This window comes from Sabethes cyaneus, chromosome 2 (genome assembly GCF_943734655.1).
Source record: "Sabethes cyaneus chromosome 2, idSabCyanKW18_F2, whole genome shotgun sequence".
NCBI lineage: Eukaryota > Metazoa > Arthropoda > Insecta > Diptera > Culicidae > Sabethes > Sabethes cyaneus.
The window spans coordinates 143,548,695-143,574,312 of record NC_071354.1 but is presented as its reverse complement, the minus strand read 5'-3'; the positions used below and the strand labels follow the sequence as shown (position 1 = coordinate 143,574,312).

The 25,618-nt window shown below is 40.9% G+C and overlaps 1 protein-coding gene across 1 annotated transcript in view; it reads right to left on the bottom strand.

Annotated features, from left to right (window-relative positions):
* The window catches only part of LOC128736120 (uncharacterized), a 120,620-nt gene that overhangs the window by 67,233 nt on the left and 27,769 nt on the right, over positions 1-25,618 (bottom strand). The window contains exon 2 of the mRNA XM_053830598.1: positions 20,234-22,001. Coding sequence (XP_053686573.1) covers positions 20,234-22,001 — 1,768 coding nt within the window. The remainder of the gene's footprint in view (positions 1-20,233; positions 22,002-25,618) is intronic.

Here is a 25,618-nt window from a genome sequence, read left to right as displayed (position 1 = left end):
AGACTGTTTCACTAAACTATTTGAGTCAACTGCTCGACTAGACTGCTCGACTTAACCACTCGGCCCGGGTGCTCGGCTAGACTGCTTGACTAAACTGTTCGATTCGACTGCTCGACTCAACTTCTCGATTTACCAGCTCGACTAGACTACTCGATTCAAGTGTTCGACTGAACTACTTGATTCGACTATGCTAATCGGTTGCTCGACTCAACTGCTCGACCGGACAGCACGACTGAACTGCTTGCCTGAACTGCTTGCCTGAACAGCTTGACTCGCCAGCTCGACTAGACTGCTCGATTTCTCTACCTGACCTGACTGCTCAACTCAATTGCTCGACTAGTCGGCTTGACTAGCCTGTTCGATTCGACTGTTCGACTCAAACGCTCGATTGGATTGCTCGATTTAATTACTTGATTCAACTGCTCGACTAGACTACCTTATTCAACTGTTCGATTCGACTGTTCGACTGAATTGCTTGACTCGACTGCTCGACTAAATCACACGACTGAACTACTCGACTCAACTGATCGATTCGACTATTCGAAACGGTTGCTCAAGTCAACTGTTCGACTTACTACTCAACCTGACTGCTCGATTCAAGTGCTTGACTCGACTGCTTGATTTGAATGCTCGACTCGCCTGCTCGACTCGATTGCTCGTCGCGATATCAATGTGCCGCTCATTTGAATCGGTTCGCGGCAGAAAATGGACGGTTCAGAGCCACTCACGCAAAAGAGCCATTTTGCATACGTATAGAAACAGCACTGTGGAGATGTTTTTATTCAGTAAAATATAACCCAATGCGAGCATAACAAAGATAAAAACTGTTTCAGTTTCAAGCTATGACTCTTTTACATCTTTTAACATATTAGAGATGTACTATTCTAAACGTAAGATTCTATCATGACGTCGTGCAAATAAACTTAATATAAAACTCAAAGAGCTAAAACAAAGATTAAACATCCTCGCAAACACTGACCAATGAAATGTATCCGCAGTTTTCTTGACTGACTTTTATATTTTCCGGATCGTAAGATTCGGGCTTAACTAGTTTAGAATAAAAGACAACCAGTCAACAATATGCAGAGTTATTTAAGCTATGTGTACCACTCTCTCCAGGCATAAAACGAATCCGTGCATTTTTACTTATATTATCTTCGTCGTCATCATCATCATCATCTTCATACTAAGCGCTAATTCAAAGCAGTAACCACTCAGCAGCATACATAAACAATACACTACATTCGGTTAGTCGGTATGCCGGTATGCCACTAGTGTATGTATACATCTATATACGTACATGCGTGTTAATGCCACTATTCGTGCTAAATCCAAAACCCGGCGAGACTCGATATGACTTTGACCGAATTAGTGTACATCATTATTACTGACAGCCATGACGGCGGCAACGTGCGGAACCGAAACGACAGTCGCAGCGGCACAGGTCGCGGACAGCTCCGGTCGGCCACGCCGCCCGTCCATCTTTGGTCATTTTTCGTCATTTAGCTAGGGAAGTTCGCAGCAGTTCGAAGAAGTACACTCGCTGGAGCCAGTAGAGCGGAAAGCTATAAGTGCACCTTGCAAAGAGTACACATTCACGAGAAACGTGTCTATTTTTCCTCTTTTGTGGTACACTCCAGTAAATTTCACTTGGTATTTACATAGTCACATGGTGTAAAAAATTGTTGAAACCATTAAGATGGGGAGGAAGCAGAAGCATAACGGTTGCCGGGTTAATATAAATTAAAAACCATGCTAGCATAAGCTGTGAAATCTCTTTTGATTAAAAAAAATCAATCTTTTGAGGTTAATTATCTTCGTTATCACAAGATAAATCTTTAAATCGAATAACCCAACTAGCTTCGGAACGAAGTGAAGCGATAATATGCGGCAGTTTGCATATGTTACGAAACACCGATTCCGGTAAAGATTTTTTTAAATTTAACAATCTTGGGGAATAAAGCATACAAAAGCAGCGATATTTACACCGGCTCGGTTAGCCGAGTAGAATAGACGAGAGTAGTCTTCAAACACAGAACGGGCTTTTCAGCGATTCAGCGTTGGGACGGACATTGCATTGGAAGTTAAATTGATAGCATCCTCCTCACCGTTCGTTGCTAGCCTGCGTAGCTCCACCGAGCCACCACAATGTCTAGACGTAGTCAGCATAGAGCCCAAAATAAATTATAGTCGGTCAAGTTCAAGCGACGATACTTGGTTGTGCAATACACGCAGATTGAAAATTTACGATGCAAGGTCGCGACATTGTACGACCAACAGCAGCGCGGCTAAAGGGAATGCAATACCGTTGATCGTGATGGGGCTGTTGTGGATCGTGATTCATGGTGGATATAAGTTATGGAAATGACTTTTCGGAACTGACTAAAAGCAGTCTCGATCTCGATTATATAGTAGGTACCTAACGTTACATACCCTAACACTAACCGTTTTAATAAGTGGAGTACAGAAAAGCACAAATCATGGCTATTCTCGAAATGAATAATCACGAACAATAATTACTTGAACAATGCGTTGACTGTAAGCGCCATGATGAGAAAAGATGCGAATGGTGTATTTTATTAATTGGAAATATTAAACCAGATGGAAGAACCTCCTACAATGATGTATCGGATATCAAATTCAAATGCCAGGCTAATTACATACCAAAGTTAGAGCATTAATAAAGTAATGTGCATTCCGTGCATTGCAAGGGCCACAATTGTCACAAAAAAAGTTCATTTGGATAAGAAAGGTAATGATGTGTTTTGCTTGCAATAGTTGTAAGATGCCGAAATACCACATGACGATATTTCAACGGGGACAAAAATCTGGTAATATCTAGCATATTGATAATATCTCGAGCTCCATAAAAATCTGAACAAATTCAGGAGACTTCATCTATATGTGAAAATTTAAATTTCCCTAACGGTTTCTTTAAAATGGAAGGTTACAAAAACACAATGTGAAAATGCCGTTTTGCACTACGAATTTGGAATATCTGGAAGTCACAAGAAAACTAATTTATTTAAAGGTAAAAGGAACTTTTGCTATACTTTTCTCATCATATCAAAGTCACCTTATTGAATAAATTAATGTTATATCATAAAAGAAATATCAACATTTCATTTCATTTATTCTATCCAACAATATTTCCAGACAAAAGCCCCCAGAATTTTGAGCTTCCCATTTCAATCCAATAAATTAAATTGCACGCTGGTTGCCGCCCTATTTCGCGTGCGATTCTCGTCAGTTCAATCGTCCAAATGAAGTGGCAATTATCGAATTGCAATGATGTTTCACAATAATCACTCGCTGTGGTGACATAATCACTAAACACCGCTTACTGGCCAATTCATCCATGTTGTGCTACATCAATCGATCAGCTGTCTGATCTTGAAACATCCGGGCGGAGAATCACTCGCTCGTTTTATCCCGCTCACGTCACGAGGCTTTGGTCTCGCGCGCGATCGTCCATTGAACGGTTAAATTGGTTCATTAATCACTTTGCTCCGCGGTCTGTTAATGTCTCAATCGTCGACAGCATAAACATTATTGACTCCGGTTGCTCTAATATATAGCCTTCACCAGCTGACATATGCTACAATAGGTACTTGTAAACGTCTCTGTCTCTGCTGTTCGGATGTTGGATAACTTTCATCAGAAATTTTGATGGTAGTAGCAATCTGAATAATTTGGTATCTGTTCTTCTATTTTGCATAGCCTTAAATAACCGTTACTTACACTGAATTAATCCACCTAGGGACACTCTTTGGAAAAAATATTCAAAAATGTACCAACAATTTGGACCAGATTTTGAATCGATTTTGGACTACCACAATATACTAGACCACAATATAAACCAGATTTTGGGCCACATTTTAAATCAGATTCTAAGCCAGCAATCAGATTTTGGATAAGATTTTGAATCAGATTCTGGACCAGGGCCATATGTTGGACCTGGCCTGTATTGTGGACCACATGTTTAATCAAATTTTGTTACAGATTTTAACTAGATTCTGGCGAAATTTTTGATCCGACTTTGGATAAGATTTTGGATCCAGATTCTGGACCTGGACTGGACCTGCATCAGATTTTAAACCAGATTTTAGACGATTTTTATAAATATGAATCACAGTTTTGATTTTGTTTTGGACCTCATTTTTGATCAGATTCTGAACTTGCACCACATTCTAGACCTGAACCAGATCTTGGAGCTGCATCAGATTCTGGACCAGATTGCGAACCACATTTTTATTAGATTTTGACCCAGATTTTGGATCAAGTTTAGGCCAGATTTTCAAACTGTGCCAATTATAAACAAGATTTTAGACCACATTTTTGATGAGCCGCAGTGTGACATTGTGGCGGCTCAGGTGATGGGCCGACTTTGCGCACTCTTTCTTCTTAATCGAGTGTTCCTTCGAAGTTTGTTATTTTTTAGAATTAGACTGTCATAAACGATTTGTACAGCTTCCGTACAGCATTCTGTGCTTCGCTACACTTGAGAGTGTCTTACTGAGGTTCATGCTGTTTTTGGCGCCCCCTAGAGCTAGCGCCTTTGGCGGGGACCAATTGCACGCTACGGTGCTACCTAAAAGTTTACATTCTTCTACCGCCACTTGACTTATTTCCAAACATAATACTTACTTTAGTGGTGACGGGCTGTTATCGATTCTGCGCCGAATAAATTATGGTGCTCCAGTATTATCGGACCTGGGCTGCCGTTCTCCAATCCCCTCGAACACCAGCTGAATGTGCATCGTCCTCGACAGTGCACATCTATCGGATACGGGGTTTGCATCAAAGTCTAGGGACTCTTTCTGGTTCTCTGTTGAAAATAGTTTTGGCTACTCTTTCGTCAAACCTACCGCAGCCCACCTCAGCCTGCCACATTGTACCACCTTCACTATATCAGTATATTTGTACACTTGATACAGCTCGTGGTTCATACGTCTGCGCCACACTCCATTTTTCATTTTGCCACCAAATGTTGATGGCAGAATTTAATCAAAAACCCCAAGTACTAGCATACAGGATTCATGAAAGGGCCAGCGACAGGATTAGTGTTCTGTAGAGCACCAGTTTTGTGCGAATTTGCAAACTACGTGACCTCAGCTGAGTACCTAATCCGTAGGAAGCCCGATTCGTCACTACAATTTGTCGTTTCACTTCGCGCCGTACATTGTTGTCACATATCATGAGCGTTCCAAGGTTTATGAATACCTCCACTACTTCATATCTTTCTTAATCCAGCTCAACCTCAGCACGTTCCCTGCTAGCAACCATGTACTTCGTTTGGCGGTGTTAATGGTAAGTCCCAATCCCGCTGTGCTTCCCTTTTAAATGGCCTATAGGCCTCTTCCGCTGCTCTACATTTGAATCCGATGATATCGATATCGAGATTTCGTGATGATAGTCCCATTTCTTTCCACGTTTGCTCTTTGTATTGCACTTTCCTAGGCAATGTTGTACAGCAGGCAGGAATGGTTCGATCACTTTGACTCAATTTTGATTCATTTGACAGTACCGTCTCAGCCGAGCAAAATATTCGAATAACTAGTTATTATCTACAATTTTACTGAATAAAGTGTTGCTGTAACTTTTGTAGTTACAGTGCTACAATGCTAGTACCTCATTAGTAACTAAATGAACGTTAATTTAGTTACTAATGAGGTACTAGCATTGTAGCGCCGTAACTACAAAAGTTACAGCAACACTTTATTCTGCAAAATTGTAGATAATGACGAGTGCCATAAATATCTGATTCATAACTTTGTCAAATTTATAGCATTTTTTCTCATTCGCCTCCGATTGTGGTCTTGAAATTAAAATCCGTTGAGGGGATCACGGCGAAAATGGCGATTTTTTGATAAAATCCAACATGGCGGCCAAATTCAAGATGGCCGCCAATTTTTTTTCACTTGGTTTATAAGTCCTATCTCTCCTCTTTACATAACCGTGTCGTTTGTAGTTTGCAGATTTTGGAAATATCACAATAATTATATGAAAATTGTGAACCTTGCTACAAATAACTGGTTGTTTTATTCAGTAAATGCCATTGCACACCTACAGGCTTGGCATACACTTTTCGATTTTGCTCTTTTGATTACAGCATCTCAGCCAAGCAAAATTTGAAAAGGGAATGTATGGCACGTTTGTAGAATTTCTTATTATCTTCAATATTGCTGAAGTAAGCAGAACTGTACATTTTGTATTTATAATGCTATAAGGCTGCTACCCTCTCGGTAGCAAAAAGAGCGCTCTTTTTGCTACCAACGGCATTGCTGCCCTACAGCGCCGTAAATACTAAAGATAAAACTTCACTTTCTTCAGCAATATTATAGATAATTACTAGCTCTACAAATGCCCCATACACCACTTTTTCAAATTCGGCTTGGCTGAGGAGCAGTGATCAAAAGAGCAAAATCAAAACGAAAAGTGTATGCCAATCCTGCACACCTAATTTTATGAATGTTTCTTGTAGCATTATTTCTTAGATTTCCAATAGTGGTCTCAAAATGAAAATCGGTTGGGGTCTCATGGCGAAAAAGGCGATTTTTTGATAAAATCTAATATGGTGACCAAATCCAAGATTGCCGCAAAAAAATTTTTTATTCTATTTGAAAGCACTGTTCTTCTTCTTTACAAAACTGGGCCATTTGTTAGTTGTTTCATGGCAAATTTATTATTTAACCTATTAGGCCCATTAGCGAACGAGGGGTCCACTATTTCGAGGTATCAAAAGTGTAATTTTAATTTTTAACCATTTTCAACCAATTAAGCGCAAAAATTCCTATATTAGAACACCTCGTGTCAGTAGTGGCCCCGTTTCAGCGAGAATTATTAATATCTGGCGGAATAATAAAGTAATTCATAGAGTCGGAGTGGGCCAAAGTTTTTGCTTTTTGTTCTATTTTCAAATCAAACACAATTGTATTAATCAAAAATAAACGATTTATCAATTTGTCTAATCAGAACAGCAATCGCATGTTACTCCACTGATGCAAGCGTACGATAAACAACCGCATACTACATACTTTCTGCTACCAACGCACTCGCGAGCACAATCACGCAGCGTTATTCTGCGCAGCTCGCTCACGAAACCACTAGCAACCTTGAACTGTCAACACCTACATTCTCCGCGAAGCAAGACAAGACTGGAAGTTGCGGGAAGTAGTGTAGAGCAGGGATCCAAAGCGACAAGATGCTCTTCGAAAGATCCTTCGATCGAGCCCATAACCACATGACTCGGTGATCGAATGTAGGCGGAGGAGACTGCCTTAAAAGTGGAATAGGGTGGTAGATTGACTAATATCAGATGATATAGCCTGCCAAACAGGATTGGGCAGAAATGGAAGACGAAACCTTTGATAATGATAATTCTTTTGCACTATCAGTAACAGGAGAGATGCTGGCCACCAATGCGACCAATGGAATGATAGAATATTGGATGCACTATGAGAAGCTGTAGTACATCACAAAACGGAAGTGTCGATGATCGGTATTTACATAGCGGTGCAGTGGGCGGAAGCCACACTTGCAGCAAACGCCAATATGCTCGAATTATGCCAAACAGCTACAGACCTAGCAGCTGTGAGTCCTGAGGGCATATAGAACGGTTTCAGCGTAAGCATCTTCACTGAAATGATCTCAAGGGGCATTACTTTATAGGGGGATGGAGAAAGTAATATGCGAAGGGAAACCAGTTCAGATTAGAAACATTCCTTAAAAAAAGAATAAGTAGGGTAATTTGGGGGAATTTGGACACCCTAAGCAAATCACCTATTATACCAAAATCTATGCATCAAAACTCAAAAAAGTTGAATCGTATACTGAGATTAACTTGTTTCCTGTTTACCAGTGGAGTTTAACAATTGTATCTAGGTTAGTTTTGCTAAAATATGTTAAAATGAAAATAATGATTTTTTGGCATTAAAATTTTGTTTGGGGTGATATGGACATCCACTGGGGTGAAATGGACAATGTGTAAAAAATTGTTTTTTTTTAACGAAATAACATATTGTGGCTCATAGCAGATAACTTAGGAACACATATTAACTAGTAATAGTGTTTCAAGCTCAATTCCGTCTATCTAAGTGGAAGAGCCAGTCCATAAATTATACCAATATCACTTTAGTTTTTTCGCAAGTAAACAAAACCATTCTTCGATGAATCTTGATCTTATTTAAGGTCTTATTCCACATTTGTTACAAGCAGATGCTCCTGCATTAGTTCCTGGGGGCTCAGAGAAGGTGGACATGTCGATTGGGATCAAATACTTACGATACCAAAATGAATGTGACATTGCATTTTGTACAACCATAGACATTCAGTGATTAGCCCCGAGTGCCTCAAAAATCACATGTTTTAATATTAATCTGAGTATGAGGGGAAATGACCAGAGTAAAATATTACATTTTGTTTGTTCTCAAACACATCGAAACCCGATTATTAAAAGCCCTCATTTTTGTTGCGAATGTTCCCTTTGACGATCATACGTTATTAGAGGGATTGCAAATACTCTCAAAGGTATATTCCCAAAAATCCATTCTTGATTGCCTATGATGGTCTTTTCGGTGGATTCTTGTTTTAACATCACATGCACATCTTTTTTGTACTTTTACGGTATCTAGAATCAATTAGTCAGAAGAAATGGTTCAAAATCAACTTGACAATTTCACCCCAAAAAACTGTCCATTTCACCCCACAAGGCATACAACAATATGAGATCAAAAAATTGGATTTATTTTTATACAATTTAGTTACAATTTTCTTTCAAACAGTTTCTCTCATGTAGCCAAACAGAACTGCACTGCTCAATGATATTAAAAGTTAGTTAAATCACTGGAAAAACCTTAAAACCTAAAGCATAAAAATTACATCTGGTGTCGTTTTAGGCAGTTGTTTTGTTTACGTTTACATTTGGCAACACCTGTCAAAGTTAAGCCCAATTTTTTTGCGTTAATAATGGTGTAAGAAGATAAGGAAGAAATTAAGAATAACGTGAAAGCAGAGAAACTGGTACTTTCCGAGATAAAGCACCTGTCCATTTTACCCCAGGTGTCCAAATCACCCCAAACGACCCTATGTTTTTATAACCGTTTCAACTTCTATAAAGTATTTTATATCATCTTGCTATCACTTATCTAAACATCATATATTTTAGTTTTGGAAATCTAACATTTATTGTCAATTTCTCTTTGTTGAGGCCTTTGAAAGGATTACTAATCCACAGGGTACTCATTGAATTTCTCATTGATTTTTTCACTGCTTTGAATCCGTCATCCGGGGCGAGATTGTGCCAAAAAAGCATATATTTTTGTTCTTTAGCTCAGTATACACACAATTTAGGAACTAAGTTGATTTCAAACCTGTCAATATATACTAAATTGTTCAATTAACAACTACCGTAGAGATGTTTAGTTACAATGAAACCTAATTTTACTGGAAGTGCATGAACTTTGGCACAATCTCACATTGACCAAATGACATTGTGCCAAAAACATAAAGTTAGGCTAAAACCCTAAACAGTGAACATTAGCATGTTTATAAACAATACAGATAAATATCAGTATAAAGTAGTTCACATGGGGCCGTCCATGAACTAAGTGGACTATTAGGGGCAGGGGGCCGGCCAAAAACAACGCATCATACAAAAAGTATGAACGAAAATAACCCGGAGAGGTCTGAAATAACTAAAAATGAGTTCGTATTCAATGGACAGCCTTTATATAGCCAGTAGCGTTAACAAGGGGGAGATATATGAAGGGGTGTATCCTAAGGGGGCATACCTATTTGATATTTTAACAAAGGACACCATTACTTCGTTCGAGAACCCGCGGCCGCAGAACATGTGGCCTATCCCAACCCCCTCCCCCTCCTTAAAACTGGCAGTTTGTACAGGTATAATATATTCGTCTTATATTAGAGTGTTTATTCAAAGTATCTGAAATTTCCAGAGAAACAGTAAAAATTAGAACGGCGTTGAACGGTTATCTACTACTGGACACGCAGGCCGTCAGACAGTCGAAAATCACTCATTTAAAAATTTTGGGTAATTATCAAACAACGACTTCGGCGAAGCGGGGGGACAGTCAACAGTGCTAAAGAAATGCGTTCAAAGCGGAAGAAACATCTTTAACTGTGAGTTCTATTAACATAAAAGTTCGAGATTTTATCACATCCGCCTTAAAATGCGTGTCTCAAAATTTGGCAATGCTCAGTATCACATAAAATATTTTTGAAAATCGGAAAACATTTCAATTAACTGGTATCAGTCTAACTGATGTTTCAGTATGAATAGAGCTTTAGCTTAAAGATAAGTTGCCAAACTGGACCACTGGACCAAAATTTCGGCTTCACTCAAATTGTACGCAGATGACAGTCTTGCCAGCGCGTTGCCAAATTTACTTCTAGCCAGGCTTTATGTCAAAACTTAAAACACAAACCAGAAAACTACCGTGGCTACCATATAGAGCACGCCTACCTTTTTGGTATAAAACTAACGAAATGATTGATTGCGTGCGATAAACTCTTATGGTAGCCTTATTTCTGACTTGGCTTATCCTGCACTATAGTTTTTGGCTCAAAATAGCCATTTCATATCAAGTGCAGGCAAGAAACTCTAGCAGGCCTTCCTTCGATTTATCTTCGCCCATAAACACTGTCATATAAGGAGTTGTAGCATCACCCACTCGAACAGGTTAGCGGCTGCTGCGTCTTACCGGTATATGATGAGTTCCCAGTTTGTCATCGTTTGTCGTCACCGTGGCCGTACGGTATAAGTAGGTACATTTGGCGAAATCACGAATGGTCATAAAATTCACTGCGCTGAAAGGTCATCAAGGAGAATTTCCATTGCATCACCTGCTGCTGTGATCGTAAAAGGTCGGTAGAGATAAAGTTTAAAATTAACCTTTAGAAACTGAAGTACATTATCTACGTTCTACGTTCAACTGCTGTGCCTATCTCGATTTAAAGTGATTTAGCCATATTCTTCTCATCCCAGACTATCATTGACCGCCACTCCGATGTTAATTGCTAACGCACCGGCCTGCTATACGCACTTATCTAATGGAAGTTGTAACCAGAGATTATTGCTTTAGAAAATCTCACCAATTTTGGCGAAGATTGAAATCAAAGTAATTCAATTTGGAGGATCATCGCTCGCCTCACGAGAATTGATAATAGTGCAGTGTATTACAGCGTCGTAGTAAAATTTAGTAAAGGTTCAGAAAAAATAAAAACATAATGATGAACGCAAGTAACTGACTTTTTAGATTTCAGTGGAACTATGAACGAAAACTATTTGGGAGTTACGTCCATAAGATGGCCGCATTATCTAGGAACAAATTGAAATCTTGTGAATATCTCAGCGAATTAAATAATTTAGTATGTTCTGTTATCCTAAAAGCGTTTGTTTAAAAAGGCATCCGAAAAACAAAAACTTTATTCGAAGTGGTCAAACATATTACTCTACAGTACAGTACAAAGAAAACATTATGTTTAGACAATACAACCAGCAAACCACAATACGACCAGGCGAACCAGCTGCAGGCTGAAAGCCTCTAAAATAGTTAAAGAATAATAATAATAATAATCACATTAATACTTGGTAAAGCCTGCGTGCGTCACCTTGCGTCTAATAAAGAGTGAATCGGTAGTGCTCATCATATTTTTTTATAATTTCGGTCGAAACACACTTTTTGATGTGATTCCTGATAATCTAGATTCACTACAAAGCAGACAACCGGAATATATTACCAAAAAACGCCTAAATGCGCCTCTAATGCTATGTCATTCTACGAGATGCAACTACGTTACTGATGCTTGTCTTGAATGCAATCATGGCATTTGTTTAAGTTTCATTATACATTTATATGCTGGCTAGCTGATTACCTGATCTTACTTGCGGCCCCTTTTTTTCTCAGCCGCTTGTATATCTGTTATTGTAGCGGAAATTCTCAGATCAAAACGCTTTTCTTCATTTGAATGTGTCTACTCCCTTTGTCAGGCTTCGCCCCTGTTGTCCACTACAACTCCCCCTTCTTGTCTCCCAGCCACTTGCGTAATTGCAATCGGTCTGAATGCTAAAGAAACGCATACACTTTTACTTATTTGGACCTATCGGCTTATTAGGGATCACAACTCCTTTTGTCAACCCACCATGGCTGATTTCTTTAAGTCGAGGAACATGGCGAAACATACAAACATACAAGCTCAAAATTGGCACGGTTGAAATCATAGTACACGGACAGTGGCAGTGTAGAGTGTTGAAACCCTCCAGTCGGCGAACAGATATCCGTTTCCGCGTTCACCCCGATTTATCGTAGAGAGAGCGTAGCTGAGTGGCAAATGAGTGAACATGTGCAAATATATCACCTCTGTTTTCTAACTCCTATCTCTACCTCCACGAGGTGCCGGCTGGGGTACGGTAGCCAAAGTTGCGCACCTGGTGGTACGCAACCTTGGTTGTCGTATGCAGACAGAGAAGCTGGAACACTCGCCGTGTGGTTTCCGGCTACCTAATCATGCAGTTCGGCGCAGGTTTTTCGGAGGGCGCGGCTGCGGGGTGTGGGCACACCAGGAGAGAGTTATTTTCTCAGCTGGCTTAGCACAGAGAGAGAGACTCTTAATCGGACTGTTTTACACAATCTGCAGTTACGCCCTTTGGCGGTTGGTGCCGAATTGTACGTTTGGGCAAAAATTGAGCCACGGGACCTGATCCTGCCGGGAGTCGGCAAATCAGGAGCCCCTAAGTCAAGGTCTAACTTCGTGCCGATGACTGAATGGCTGGAGGGGTGAAAACATGCCAGTCGCGAGCGGAGTGCTTTGGGCATCTTGCCCCTACTGTGCCATGCGGGGCTCTGGTACGGTCGATCTTTGTTGTCCCTTGCGTTTCGTGGGAACAGCATAGTAGTCCTGCCCAATTTCCCTTATGGGTTTTACGCCAAGTGCGTTCTGGCCAACATAATTGGCTTCGCTTACAATTTGCTGTCTGATCTGTGTTGGAGATTGTTTGTGCATATACTCCGCTAGTCAAATAGTTAGATTCGCACAAATAAATCTTCAACACAAACGGGCAGCAAATGTGTATTTATGCGAAAAACTTTTTAATGGCTCTGTCACCATCGCATTGGTTCAGGAGCCATATTTTCGCAAGGGGTTCATTCATTCATTCATTCATTCATTCATTCATTCATTCATTCATTCATTCATTCATTCATTCATTCATTCATTCATTCATTCATTCATTCGACGGATATTGCAAACCAGAACTTTGCTGTTTTCAGCAAAATTGGTATGACAAATCCTCGTTTGATGCCCAGGGCATGCATATTGTTGCATAGGTCAATAAGTGCATGCCTTATCTCTGAGTTGACTACTCGAGATATTTGTGCAGTCACAGTAGAACTCGTCGTGGATGATGTCCATAGGTGCTATGTCTACTGTTCTGCATACTTACCACACGATGAAACGTCTCCCAGCGACGATTTCAGAAATGTGGTGAGATACTGCCAATCTAATGGACTTCCGCTCATTGTAGGCAGTGATGCCAATGCCCATCACATCATTTGGGGCAGCTCGGATATCAATCTGAGAGGCTCTAATTTGATGGAATATTTGAGTAGTACCAACCTTGGAATACTCAACATTGGCAATTGTCCAACTTTCATACGAGCTGGTAGAGAGGAAGTGTTAGCTATAACACTCTGCTCTAACAGGATCAGTCATGAGTTGGCACAATGGCATGTTTCAAATGAGACACCAATATCTGATCATTGCTTTATATATTTTGATCATTTGGGTGTCTCCTTGAACGCTGCAACCTTTCACAATCCAAGATTTTCTGACTGGGAACTCTTTGAGGAGGAACTAGCAACGAAATTTCAAGGATTCGAACCGTCGATTGAGTCATCGATCGACTTGGATGTGGCTGTAGATGTCACAACATCTTTTATTGCGGAAGCTTTTGAAGTAGCTTGCCCGCTAAAAACTATTAAAACGACTAGAGGAACACCATGGTGGAACTCTCATCTCGCGGAACTAAAGAAACGATGCAGGAGAGCCTGGAATAGACGTCGGAGGGATGGCGTGGAGCCTTTCAAGCAGGCCCGGAAAGCCTATGCAAAGGCTCTACGATCTTCAGCACGCGCGAGCTGGCACAGGTTCTGTAGCAACGTTTCCAGTTTCGGCGAGGCAAGTCGACTTAATAAAATACTGTAAAAATCGAAAGATTATCAGGTTAATAACATTCGAAGTTCGAACGGTGAATACTGTTCGAATGACAATGAAATCCTGGAATGTCTCTTTTATAGTCACTTTCCGGGCTGTGTGGAACCTGAAGTTCGAAACGATCCAGAAATCGTTTTAGGTGGCTTAGACTCATGGGCTTTTGCTCGGAGACTTCACAACTGAAGCGATTGAGTGGGCCGTGAACAGCTTCTCTCCATACAAATCTCCTGGAACAGATGGAATATACCCTATTCTACTGCAGAAAGGATCCAAGTACTTCAAACACATTCTGAGAAGGATGTTTTTGTGTAGTATTGCTATTGGGTACATCCCATCTCAATGGCGTGAAATAACCATTAAGTTTATTCCTAAAGGTGGACGCGCGACATACGAGCAAGCAAAAATTTTTAGACCAGTCAGTCTAACGTCTGTCTTGCTTAAATCACTTGGGCGGATTGTTGATCACCACATCCGCGAAACACGCTTAGTAGAAGTTCCTTTTCATTCAGCACAACATGCTTATCAAAGTGGCAAGTCTACAACCACTTTATTACATGATGTGGTGGATAAAATTGAGGTTGCTTTTTCACAAAAGGAATCTTGCTTAGGAACTTTTTTGGATATTGAAGGCGCGTTTGATAACGTATCTTTCGCTTCCATTTTGGAGGCTGCTCGTTATCATAATGGGCCTTCAATAATCATAAAGTGGATAGAACAAATGCTTAGTAACCGATTGCTTTTTTCGTCCGTACGACAAGCAAACATTTGGAAGCAAAGTGTTTGTAGATGTCCACAAGGTGGCGTTCTCTCGCCTCTTTTATGGAACCTTGTGGCGGATGGCCTACTGAGGAAACTCAATGGTCTAGGCTATCCGTCATATGGTTTTGCGGATGACTATCTCTTCCTAGTAGTTGGAAAGTACATAGGCACATTATTTGACTTAATGCAGCAGGCACTACGCGTCGTGGAAACGTGGTGCCGAGAAACTGCACTTTCGGTAAATCAGAGCAAAACATCTATCGTCTTATTTTCAAGACGTAGAAATACCAATGGAGCTCGCGCTCTGCGCTTTTACGATTCGGATGTTGATGTTGTGAACGAAGTGAAGTACGTGGGGTTGATTCTCAACTCCAAGCTTGACTGGTCCACAAATATTGATTTCCGAATTAAAAAAGCGTGCATGGCCTTTGGGCAATGTAGACGAGCAATTGGTAACTCTTGGGGACTTAAACCCAAATACATACACTGGTTATACACGGTCGTTGTCAGACCAATACTGGCGTATGGTTGTCTTGTATGGTGGCAGAGAGGGGAAGTTGTGACTGTCCAGACAAAACTAAACCATCTTCAAAGGATGTATTCAATAGCAATGTCTGGTGCATTTACTACAACTCCTACTGCCGCCCTAGAAGCTATTTTCAATATTAAACCACTACACTTCCACCTGAAGCAAGAGTCACTAATATGTGCTTATCGACTACACGCGATTGACCTTTGGCAGTCTGTGGACGGTTCCACTGGTCATACTCGATTGTGGTCGCAAATTGTTGCTGAGGACAAGTTTGCCCTTGCTCCTAGCGATGTTACGCTCATGCGTACTTTCCCGTATAGGACTTTCTCAAGTGACTTTCCTTCTAGAGAGGATTGGATGTCAGGCTGCATGGAAAGGAAAATTTCCGACTATGTGGTCTGTTATACCGATGGTTCCTTGTACGAAGGTCGCGCGGGTGCTGGTGTTTACTGCCGTGAGCTGGAATTGGAGGAATCCTATTCGTTGGGTAGTTACTGCACCGTTTTTCAAGCTGAAATCTTTGCAATTATGTGCGGAGCTCAGTTTGCACTTCAGAAAGAACTGATAGGCAAGATTATCTACTTCTGTTCTGACAGTCAAGCCGCTATAAAAGCCCTTTGTGCGGCTAATTCTAAATCTAAAACAGTCATCGCCTGCCACATCCAATTAGAAGAACTAAGCATTCTAAATGCCGTTCATCTGGTTTGGGTTCCTAGCCATTCTGGTATAACCGGAAATGAATGGACTGATGAACTAGCAAGATCTGGAGCAGAAAAGTCGGTTTTCGGACCGGAACCTGCTTTACCAATTGCGGCATGTTGGATAAAACAAAATATTCGATCTTGGTTTTCATCTGAACATGTACGTTATTGGGAAAATCTTGAAACTTGTCGTCAAACGAAAAGTTTCATTGTTAAGCCTTGTGAGAAGGTTGCGAAATTTCTTTTGCAACACTCAAAGGTAAATTGCAGTATTCTTGTCAGATCACTGCAGACTAAATTATCATATGGCTACGATTCAGCGAGCTGAATCGTTTCATTGTAATTTATGTGAATCCGACTACGGTACACCATATCACGTAATTTGCAACTGTCCTGCAGTAGCACAATTGCGTCATAGGATCTTTGGATCCTACGTCTTAAATGAATCGGATTTTAGGAAACTAAAATTACGAGACATTTTGATGTTTCTTACCGAAAGCGGTATTGAGCTATAAGCTCTTATTTATCATGAGTATACCCCCCAGGGGGTGTACTTTTGATAAGTTAACTACCAAGGATTGCAGTATCCCCTCGGGGGTACAAAAATGTCTCGGTATATATATGTTTGTGTTTGTCCAAATTCCTCATCCACCCGTTCCTATTCCTCCTGTTTTCCTTCCCGTCCTCATCAGGTAAATGATGACACGGGCAAGATGGGCAAGGCACAAATCTTCCACATGATTGTGAGGAACGTGCTGCTCGAGCCAAAGATGCTGATACCTGATACCTGATCCCCCTATTCCCCTCTAACTCCTCCCCCTTCGTGTCTCCCAGCCACTTGCGTAATTGCAATCGGTCTGAATGCTAAAGAAACGCATACACTTTTACTTATTTGGACCTATCGTCTTATTAGGGATCACAACTCCTTTTGTCAACCCACCATGGCTGATTTCCTTAAGTCGAGGAACATGGCGAAACATACAAACATACAAGCTCAAAATTGGCACGGTTGAAATCATAGTACACGGACAGTGGCAGTGTAGAGTGTTGAAACCCTTCAGTCGGCGAACAGATATCCGTTTCCGCGTTCACCCCGATTTATCGTAGAGAGAGCGTAGGGAGCAACAAGATTTATACTTGTCACGAGTTAGGTTCTGTTGTTCTTTAGGTTTGAAGCCCTGTTCCCCACGCAGGGCCGGGACGATTGTTGTACGCTGGCGGTAAAAGCTCAACTGCAGTGGAGGGGTTTGGGGCTTCCGAAGTACTAAAAATGATGATGAATCATGTACTAAATGATGATGTTTCCGCAATTAAGGTTTCGTTAGCCGAAGGCAACGCTAACTTATTTTTGCAAGATGGTGCTCAAGAGCATGGTTCTGTAGCCGCAAGGTTACCGAGTCTGCTTTGGCAAGCGAATGGTCGTGGGTTCGAATCTTTGTAGAATCAGGCCATTCGATGTCAAAGTGACTTTAGCATGGGTTTATTCACAGGCCCCTCATTTACCCTTCCTTAATGCTGAATTCTATGTTATCCCGATAAGGCCTATTGACAGCGCAAAACGAGACCCTTATAGTTAAATGCACTGGTGTGCTGTGCCAGGGATGGCTATAATTGGGGACAGCGCTATCATGTGGAACAAGGTGGGTAAAGTACAGAAAGCATTGATAGAAGGATAAAACCCAATTACACACAAGCACGCATGAAATTCAATAAGCAGTGATGAGTCCATACAAAAAAAGAGCATTGTTAGCATGGTTGTATCAGCATTTGTGGCTCGAGCAGTACGTTCTTCACAATTGCATGGCAGATTTGTGATTTATGTTTGATTTGTTGAGCATGGTTGTAATATTGATCCCAAAATATAAAGAAATTTTTCATTTGAAACGAATTTCGCATTGTCCAAGTGGCATTGGGGCTCTAAAAGCAAAGACCGTGTACAGACGGTCTTACCCCTTAGAGAGTTAAGTAATTATAGATACACTATCATAATGCTTTTCTGGAATGATGAAACACAACTTCATTGATATAATAGTAACTGATCAAAACAAAAAACCTTGTTGGCAGTGTTCACATTTATAATCAACTGTTTTGCTTCATGTTTGTCGACTTATTGCAGTTCATGGTACATAAATACTAGTAATATATGCCTAACTTGTGGTGCCCAGTAAGCGTGCTCGATGCTCTTGAGTTGATTTTTTGTAAGTGTTACAAAACGACTCGCATCGAGCAGCAACAAACTGTGGAGAGCCAGCATGGTTTTTTGCCAATAATCGCAGGTTGCTTGTATTGAATTAAGGTGAGAGTGCTATCACCAAGCTACTTTCCAATGAACGCTTACCTCTACTCATCTTCCTCTTCAGATAGGCGCTATTTGGGCGTTGCAATCAGATGCGGCCGAGGGTAAATATAAATATTCATCAATTTACTATGGCTACATTGGTAGGTATCTACTAATATGGACGATGGAAGTTTCAAAGTCTCATTCAAGCGATATAGCAATTGCACGCGTTAAATTTAAATTACTTCCTCAAGCAGAAAATGAAACGTGGACTGTGACTAACGAGAAAATACGTTGGTTCCATATATCTATTTCACATGTTAAGATAAATGTGTGATTCCGGTAACTTTATGAAATTTTTCATTTAGACTAAAGTCAGTTGAAGTAACGCAATAAAAATTAAATCAATATTCTCAAGAAATTTTAAATTTTGTTTTCTAAACATTTAATTTGAGAATACTCTAAGTAATTATAAGTTTTTCAAAATAGGGCAATCATCATCGTCAATATACGTATTTGAATGTGCTTCAGATTGATTTTGATCGGTCATTTATATATTATCTAAGCATCAAACTAGTCAAAAACCTACTACAAATAAAAAGAAAGTCTATTATTAATTCTACTACAAAATTTGAACAATTCCATTAAGTTGCTCAAAACCGGTTCATTATCAGTTTTAAGTCTTGGATTTTAACACTTTATTATATACCACGATCAAATAAAATTCAAGTCGTAGAATCAAAAACCGGTAAACAACTAACTTATAAAAGAACCAATTAATCAATATATTTAATTGGGCCATGAATTTATTAGAATATATTAATAATTGAATTGTTTATACAATCGATTTAGCATTCTAGCACCCGTGTCTTCCTTGTTTGCTTACATCTAGTCGTTTCCGTAACACGTACTGGGGCGCGTAACGTTCTCTGTAGTTCCCTTAAGTAAACATTTAATTATCGTGACTTTATCAGTCTCAACTCCCAATAATTGTATAGAGTTTGAAGGCAGATTGAACCCGCTTCTATTCGATTTGAATGTAAACAGCGTCTTCACCGGTCATTTGTTTTACTATTCTTTCTAGTACAGACAAATCTCCCATGCTTCTTTCTGAATGCCATCTTGTTTCTTCATCTTTGAGTCAGATTTTTTCACAGCAAATACAGTAGTTGATAAATTTTTGCCCAATAATGACGACAATTTGTCCAAGAATGGCACCACAGCGCTGCTATGCAACATACCTACCACAGAGCGATTGAAATTCAACAATAAATCAAGAAGCACCGACAATGACAATATTTTAGGTACGAGCTGGATATTGGTACAAATCACAATTTAAATATCACGGTCGCGACTCCATGTACCAGGCATAAATTCCACATCTCCCGCGTGCTGGCGAGGGCAAACACGATGCCAATCGACGAAAAAATCGATTATAGTTTGGACGAAAAAAAAACATAAACATAAAAAAGCTGCACTAACTCGCTTCGAACCGGGTGCCAAACATAAAACAAACTTAAAGGTTAACGTCATTACTTAAATTATTTGTAGGTATGTGCTCCGCTTAAAAATGGTTGCAGTTTGCCCATGGCTCATACCGCCAAGATAACATAACATTATACAACTTTTTATTATAAATTATTCCACTAGATATAACTGTTCTCGAATGCTCAAACACACATTATAAACAGTGAAAAACGACTTAAAATATATTCCAATTATACTCACATATGAAACCGCGATTGCATTTTTGCCTCCTATCTTGACCTTTCGTATCAGCGTGTGATGCGGATTGTGTTCCTCGCGATTCGCACCGTAATACATCTCCCAGTAGCTTGGCTTGTTGAGATGATACTCCAGCAGCATTTTCTCCTTATCCCCGAACAGCTTACCATTCTTGCCCAAGCTTTCCATCAGAATCACCCGCTGCAACGTAAACCCACTCACATCCGAACTTTTGCCTAGATTATTCTTACCGCTAATCTCCGATTGACGTCTGCTGCGACTATCAACTAAAATCCCCCCACCACCTCCACCGTTCACTAAACGCACACCGTCTCTTCCACTATCCGGCATCTCGATCGACACTTTACTGGGTCTTCGCTCGCAACCCTCAAGATTATTGCACACCCTGATTTCATCACTAGTAAGGTAACGCTTCTGACTGCACATTGCCCGCAACTGTTGCTGCTGTTGGTGTAGCATTTGCGCCGTTCGAGCTTCCTGGGCGAACGGGTTCGGAACCGGTCGGTTCAATTGACGCATGTCAAACCCATCCCGCACATAGACCGTCTCGAAGTGAGACGGCTGGTCCCCAGGCCTGCCCTCTTCCCGAGGGTAACACTTCATCGTCCGCTGCGGAAGAGCCGCATAAACTGGTTGATATGTCTTTGCATTCTCCATGACCTCGTACTCGTTCTCCAGATGAACCGAAGAACTACGCGATCGATTTCGATGCTCGACAGCATTTTGAACAGCCAACACCTTCGCATCCTTCGACATTCCTTTGACAAACCGATTGATTTCGTTTTCATTTTGCTGATTCATAGATTGTAAATACTTTTCCAGGTCGGATTTAAGACTGGCAATTTTTTCTTCCAGCTCAATTTCAGCCGGAGTTGGGACTGCTTGCTCTCGGTTGCTACCGGCACTCGACCGTAGATTTTCATTGCGTTGCTCCAGCAATGTATTCAATTTCCCTCTAATTTGCTCCAAAATATTTCGTGTGTTGTGAAACTCCAAATATTCCTCATACTGCGACTTCTTCTTTGTCTGTTCGTCAACATTCTTTTGGCTTACAGAATAAATCTCATTATCCGAATTCGACGCAGATGAACTATCAAATCCCATCAAATTCTGCTGGCTAGCATTCCGCAAACGGAATGCATCAAAGTTGATATCAGCTAATGAATCATCAGCATCGGTCGGCCAGATTGGTCGTGGAATCGGACCATCTGGACCCTCCATAATGTCGGAAAGTTTTTCATTGCTCGTCGGTTGTTTCGCTCTCATGACTGTCGGTGAATTTGGTACATTCTCCAGTGTCGCCGGGTAATAGTACTTCTCTAGTGGTGGCCGCCCCTGGTTCTGAAGCTGCGATTGTCCCCCATCCTGAACGGCTCGATTGTTTTTCAGAATTCCTTCTTTCTTACGAACCGTATCCGCAGGTTTCGTCGCCGCAGGAGCCTGTGCAGCGGACTGCTTCCGACCCCGGTCAACGGGTTCGTAGTAGATGTGTTCGTCCACTACCGAACTGCCGGCAAAGTAGATATTTGTACTATAATAACCAGAGGAGCCACTCTTTTCAGTCGAATAATGCGATGTCGAATTCACACGATCTCGACCCTTGCCCACCACCACATCCGATTCCGCTCCGACACCCGTATCTTGACTGCTGATCGATGGACGTTTGTGTTGCCCATTTCGGCTCGCTTCGGTTGCCGCTCCGTTCGGCGACAACTGCGAAGAGCTGCTTCCGTTAGCGCTGTTGTTTACACTGAAAAAGGAGAAAAAAGGGTGTGGTACATTAGTATACTAGATATATGATAATGATTGTAATAAAGACAACACAATAAAAGCCCTCAAACGGGACTTGAAGCTTTCCCATGTTATTGACTGAAATACTGAACATATATTAATGACCACGCAGTTCTCATATAAGTGTGGTAAAAATACATCATTATGTCGTTTCTGACATTATATAATTACGAATGGACAGCCACCCTTTTCAGATCTTCTGCTATAGGGGTTAGTGTCGTAAAAGAATTTCTAAGTAATAATTTTCTTTTTTATTCAAAATAGCGTGGATGGTTTCTTTCTTATAACCATTCAACCTGGCAATCTCGGAAATACATCTCAATTCAGTATCTTTTCCTTCCTTACTCAGCGGAAGAGTTCCACACGATGAATTATGTGATGGTTAGATACTGAAGAAGATCTCACGTCGAGATCTAAATACGTGTTTATCAATAAAACATAATAGTATAATCACAGACTAACAGACGTAACACTGGAGCCTCATTCCATCGTCAATAAAAACGATCATTTCAAATGTTCACTTAAGCCAAGACTCAAACAACAGTCGCTGCGCGAGAACGCCGCTCGCTTGCGCTGGCGCTGTTGTCAGATAATACACAAGTAAAATTTATAGCATTGCTATATTTATAGCGAGCTGCTCTGCGTAGCGCGAAGACTGCACCAGTAGATTGCCTCCGCCGTCCCAAGGTTTCTAGTAATGGTATCGAGGTCGTTTGCGAAGGCTAGGAGTTGGCTACTCTTGCTGAAGATCGTTCCTCTCGTTTCGATGCCCGCTCGCCGGATCACACCTTCAATAGCAATGTTGAATAACATACAGGACAGTCCATCCCCTTGCCGCAACCCTCCGCGCGATTCGAAAGGACACGAGAGTGTCCCTACACTCCGGAAAACGGTACTCGTGCATTATCAGCCATAGCACTTCGCGTTCAACCTTATCGTATGCTGTTTTGAAATCCTCGAAAATATGAAGCATGGGCACGTTTTACATTCGACAGTAAAATTTTGATCCGTAGTAGTACAGGCCACCATAAAGCCCTCCTGATACTGCCCTACGAATTCTCTTGCTATTGGGGATTAGGTTGCGATACCTATATCTCGCTGATGGGTCTGCCATCTTACGTATCGCTTGCGGGATACAGAATTTCATATTCACGGAATTAAATAAAAAGAAAACTTCCAATTCCAATTTAATACTACTATGTATATTTATTTTTAACAGATACGTATGTCGCCAACGACTTGTAGGCTTCCTCAGTGTCTGTTTTCGAACTAAATTAGCCAAATCAATTTTACAGTTTTTATAAGATTACGTAATATACCAACGTTGGTGTAGGTAAACTAATTTTGTTGTAGGTAGTTTAAGTGGTGTGTTTTGGCTAATGTCTTTTATGCAAGAGTTTGAAATCTAACGAGAATTAAGTAAAACCTGAAAAAAGCGTAGTAGAATTATGTGAATTATGTAAATCCGGGATCAGAGAAGGAAGGAGCTTAGTTTACACCGATGACTTTAAAACCTTTCTGCCGATTCATAGTATCGAGGATTGTTATCGGCTGCAGTCCTTATTGGATAAATTTATGACGCGGTGTAAACTGAATTGTTTGATTAAAGGGTGTCCCACATCAAATTGTACTACGAAAGAAACGCTGTCGAAAATTACCTAATTGACCGATCCTTTTCAAACTTTCAGACTGTAAAATATAACCCTTAGTAAACTTGGCATATTTATTTCATTCAACTTCAATACCATAAGCGTATGCTCGCACCTTACGATACTCCACTCGTAAGGTTCTATACAATATATTGCTGCAACTTCTTCCATACGGAAAACCACTTTTTCTTCATGTTTTCCTCAGATTTGGCCTCCTTGGAATGCTTCCGTAGTGCCTGCTTCATAAGCACAGTTGTTACACAGTTGTTACAAACTAGTTGTGGTAACTGAATTGTGACTAATTTCAGTTGTAATCCGGTTACTTCAACTAAATGGACCTAAAGTGTGCTACTTGGGTTAGTTCCGATGCGTTGGTGGAATTCATGTCCTTAAGTACGAAAGTAACCCCGTTGGCTTCGTACCACTGCTGGACATCCTTTGAATAGTGGCACGAAGCTAGATCTGGCCAGAAGATCGTAGGGCCCTCGTGTTGCTTCAACAGAGGAAACAGACGCTTCGGTAGACACTCCTTGAGGGAGATCGACCCGCTTACAGTCCCGGTAATCACGAACGGTACACTCCGTTTGCCACATGAACAGATTGCTTGCCAAATCATGTATTTCTTGGCAAACTTTGAAAGTTGCTGCTTCCTTACTTCCTCCGGAACATCAAACTTATGCTGGGCAGTAAAGAACAGTAGCCTCGGAAGCTGCCGGAACTCCGCCTTGATCATCTATGATGAGGCAATGAGGCTTCGTTAGCATCTGAGTGTATAGTTTCCGGGCCCGTGGCTTTCCCACCGTATTTTGCCGTTCGTCACGATTTGGAACCTTCTGCACTTTGTACGTATGCACGGGAGGGACCGTTCCTTTGGCTCTCTTCGTTTCATTCGACTGCCAACAGCTTGATTTGTGCCCGCTGTCAAATTTTGAGCCCAGGACATGCCGTCGCTGACGTTCACTGCAGCTCTATATAGAGATGTATTCTAAAAACTATTAGTATAAATCCTCTTGTAACCAGTAATGAAGATTGGATGGAGAAAAAATACAACTTCAACCGAATATTTCGTGTATTTGAGCCTAGACGTGATTCCTGGGAAGATGGTGGTCCCGATATTCGTCCAGGCTCGACAGTTTTCTATACAGATGGTTCAAAAATGGACAATCAAGTGGGAGCAGGAGTCACTGGCCCAGGAATAGACATGTCAATTTCTATGGGCAGATGGCCAACTGTATTCCAAGCTGAAATACAAGTAATTCTAGAATGTACGACTGTGTGCTTGCGCAGGAACTATAAACATTCAAATATATGCATCATGTCCGACAGCCAAGCAGCTCTAAACGCTCTAAAGTCGGCGACATGCACATCAAAACTTGTCTGGGAATGTATTCAATCACTCCAAAAATTGTCTCGTCGTAACCAAGTCAACTTGTACTGGGTCCCAGGTCACTGTGGAATTGATGGAAATGAGAGAGCTGATGCACTAGCAAGACTCGGATCATCTCATCAATTTGTAGACCTGAGCCCTTCTGTTGCTTATCTGCTTCTGCTTTAAAAATGGAGCTAAAAGCATGGGAATGTACGAAAGTGGAATCAAATTGGAATAACACTTTCAATGCTAGGCAGTCGAAACGTTTCATCTCTCCAAACGTTTCAATTACTCGCAAAATACTGGAGCTTTCGAAAAAAGATCTAAGCATTTATACTGGTCTTATAACAGGACATTGTCCGAGCCGCTATCATCTGAAGCTAATGGGAAAACTTCATGATGATATATGTCGCTTCTGCGGCATAGAAAAAGAAGACTCGGAACACCTGTTATGCCGATGACCGGCAATTCTCAATAAAAGATTAAGGTTCTTCGAAAGAGGGCTGTTAGAACCCTCTGATATTTGGAGAACAACTCCCAGCGCAGTAGTGCACTTCA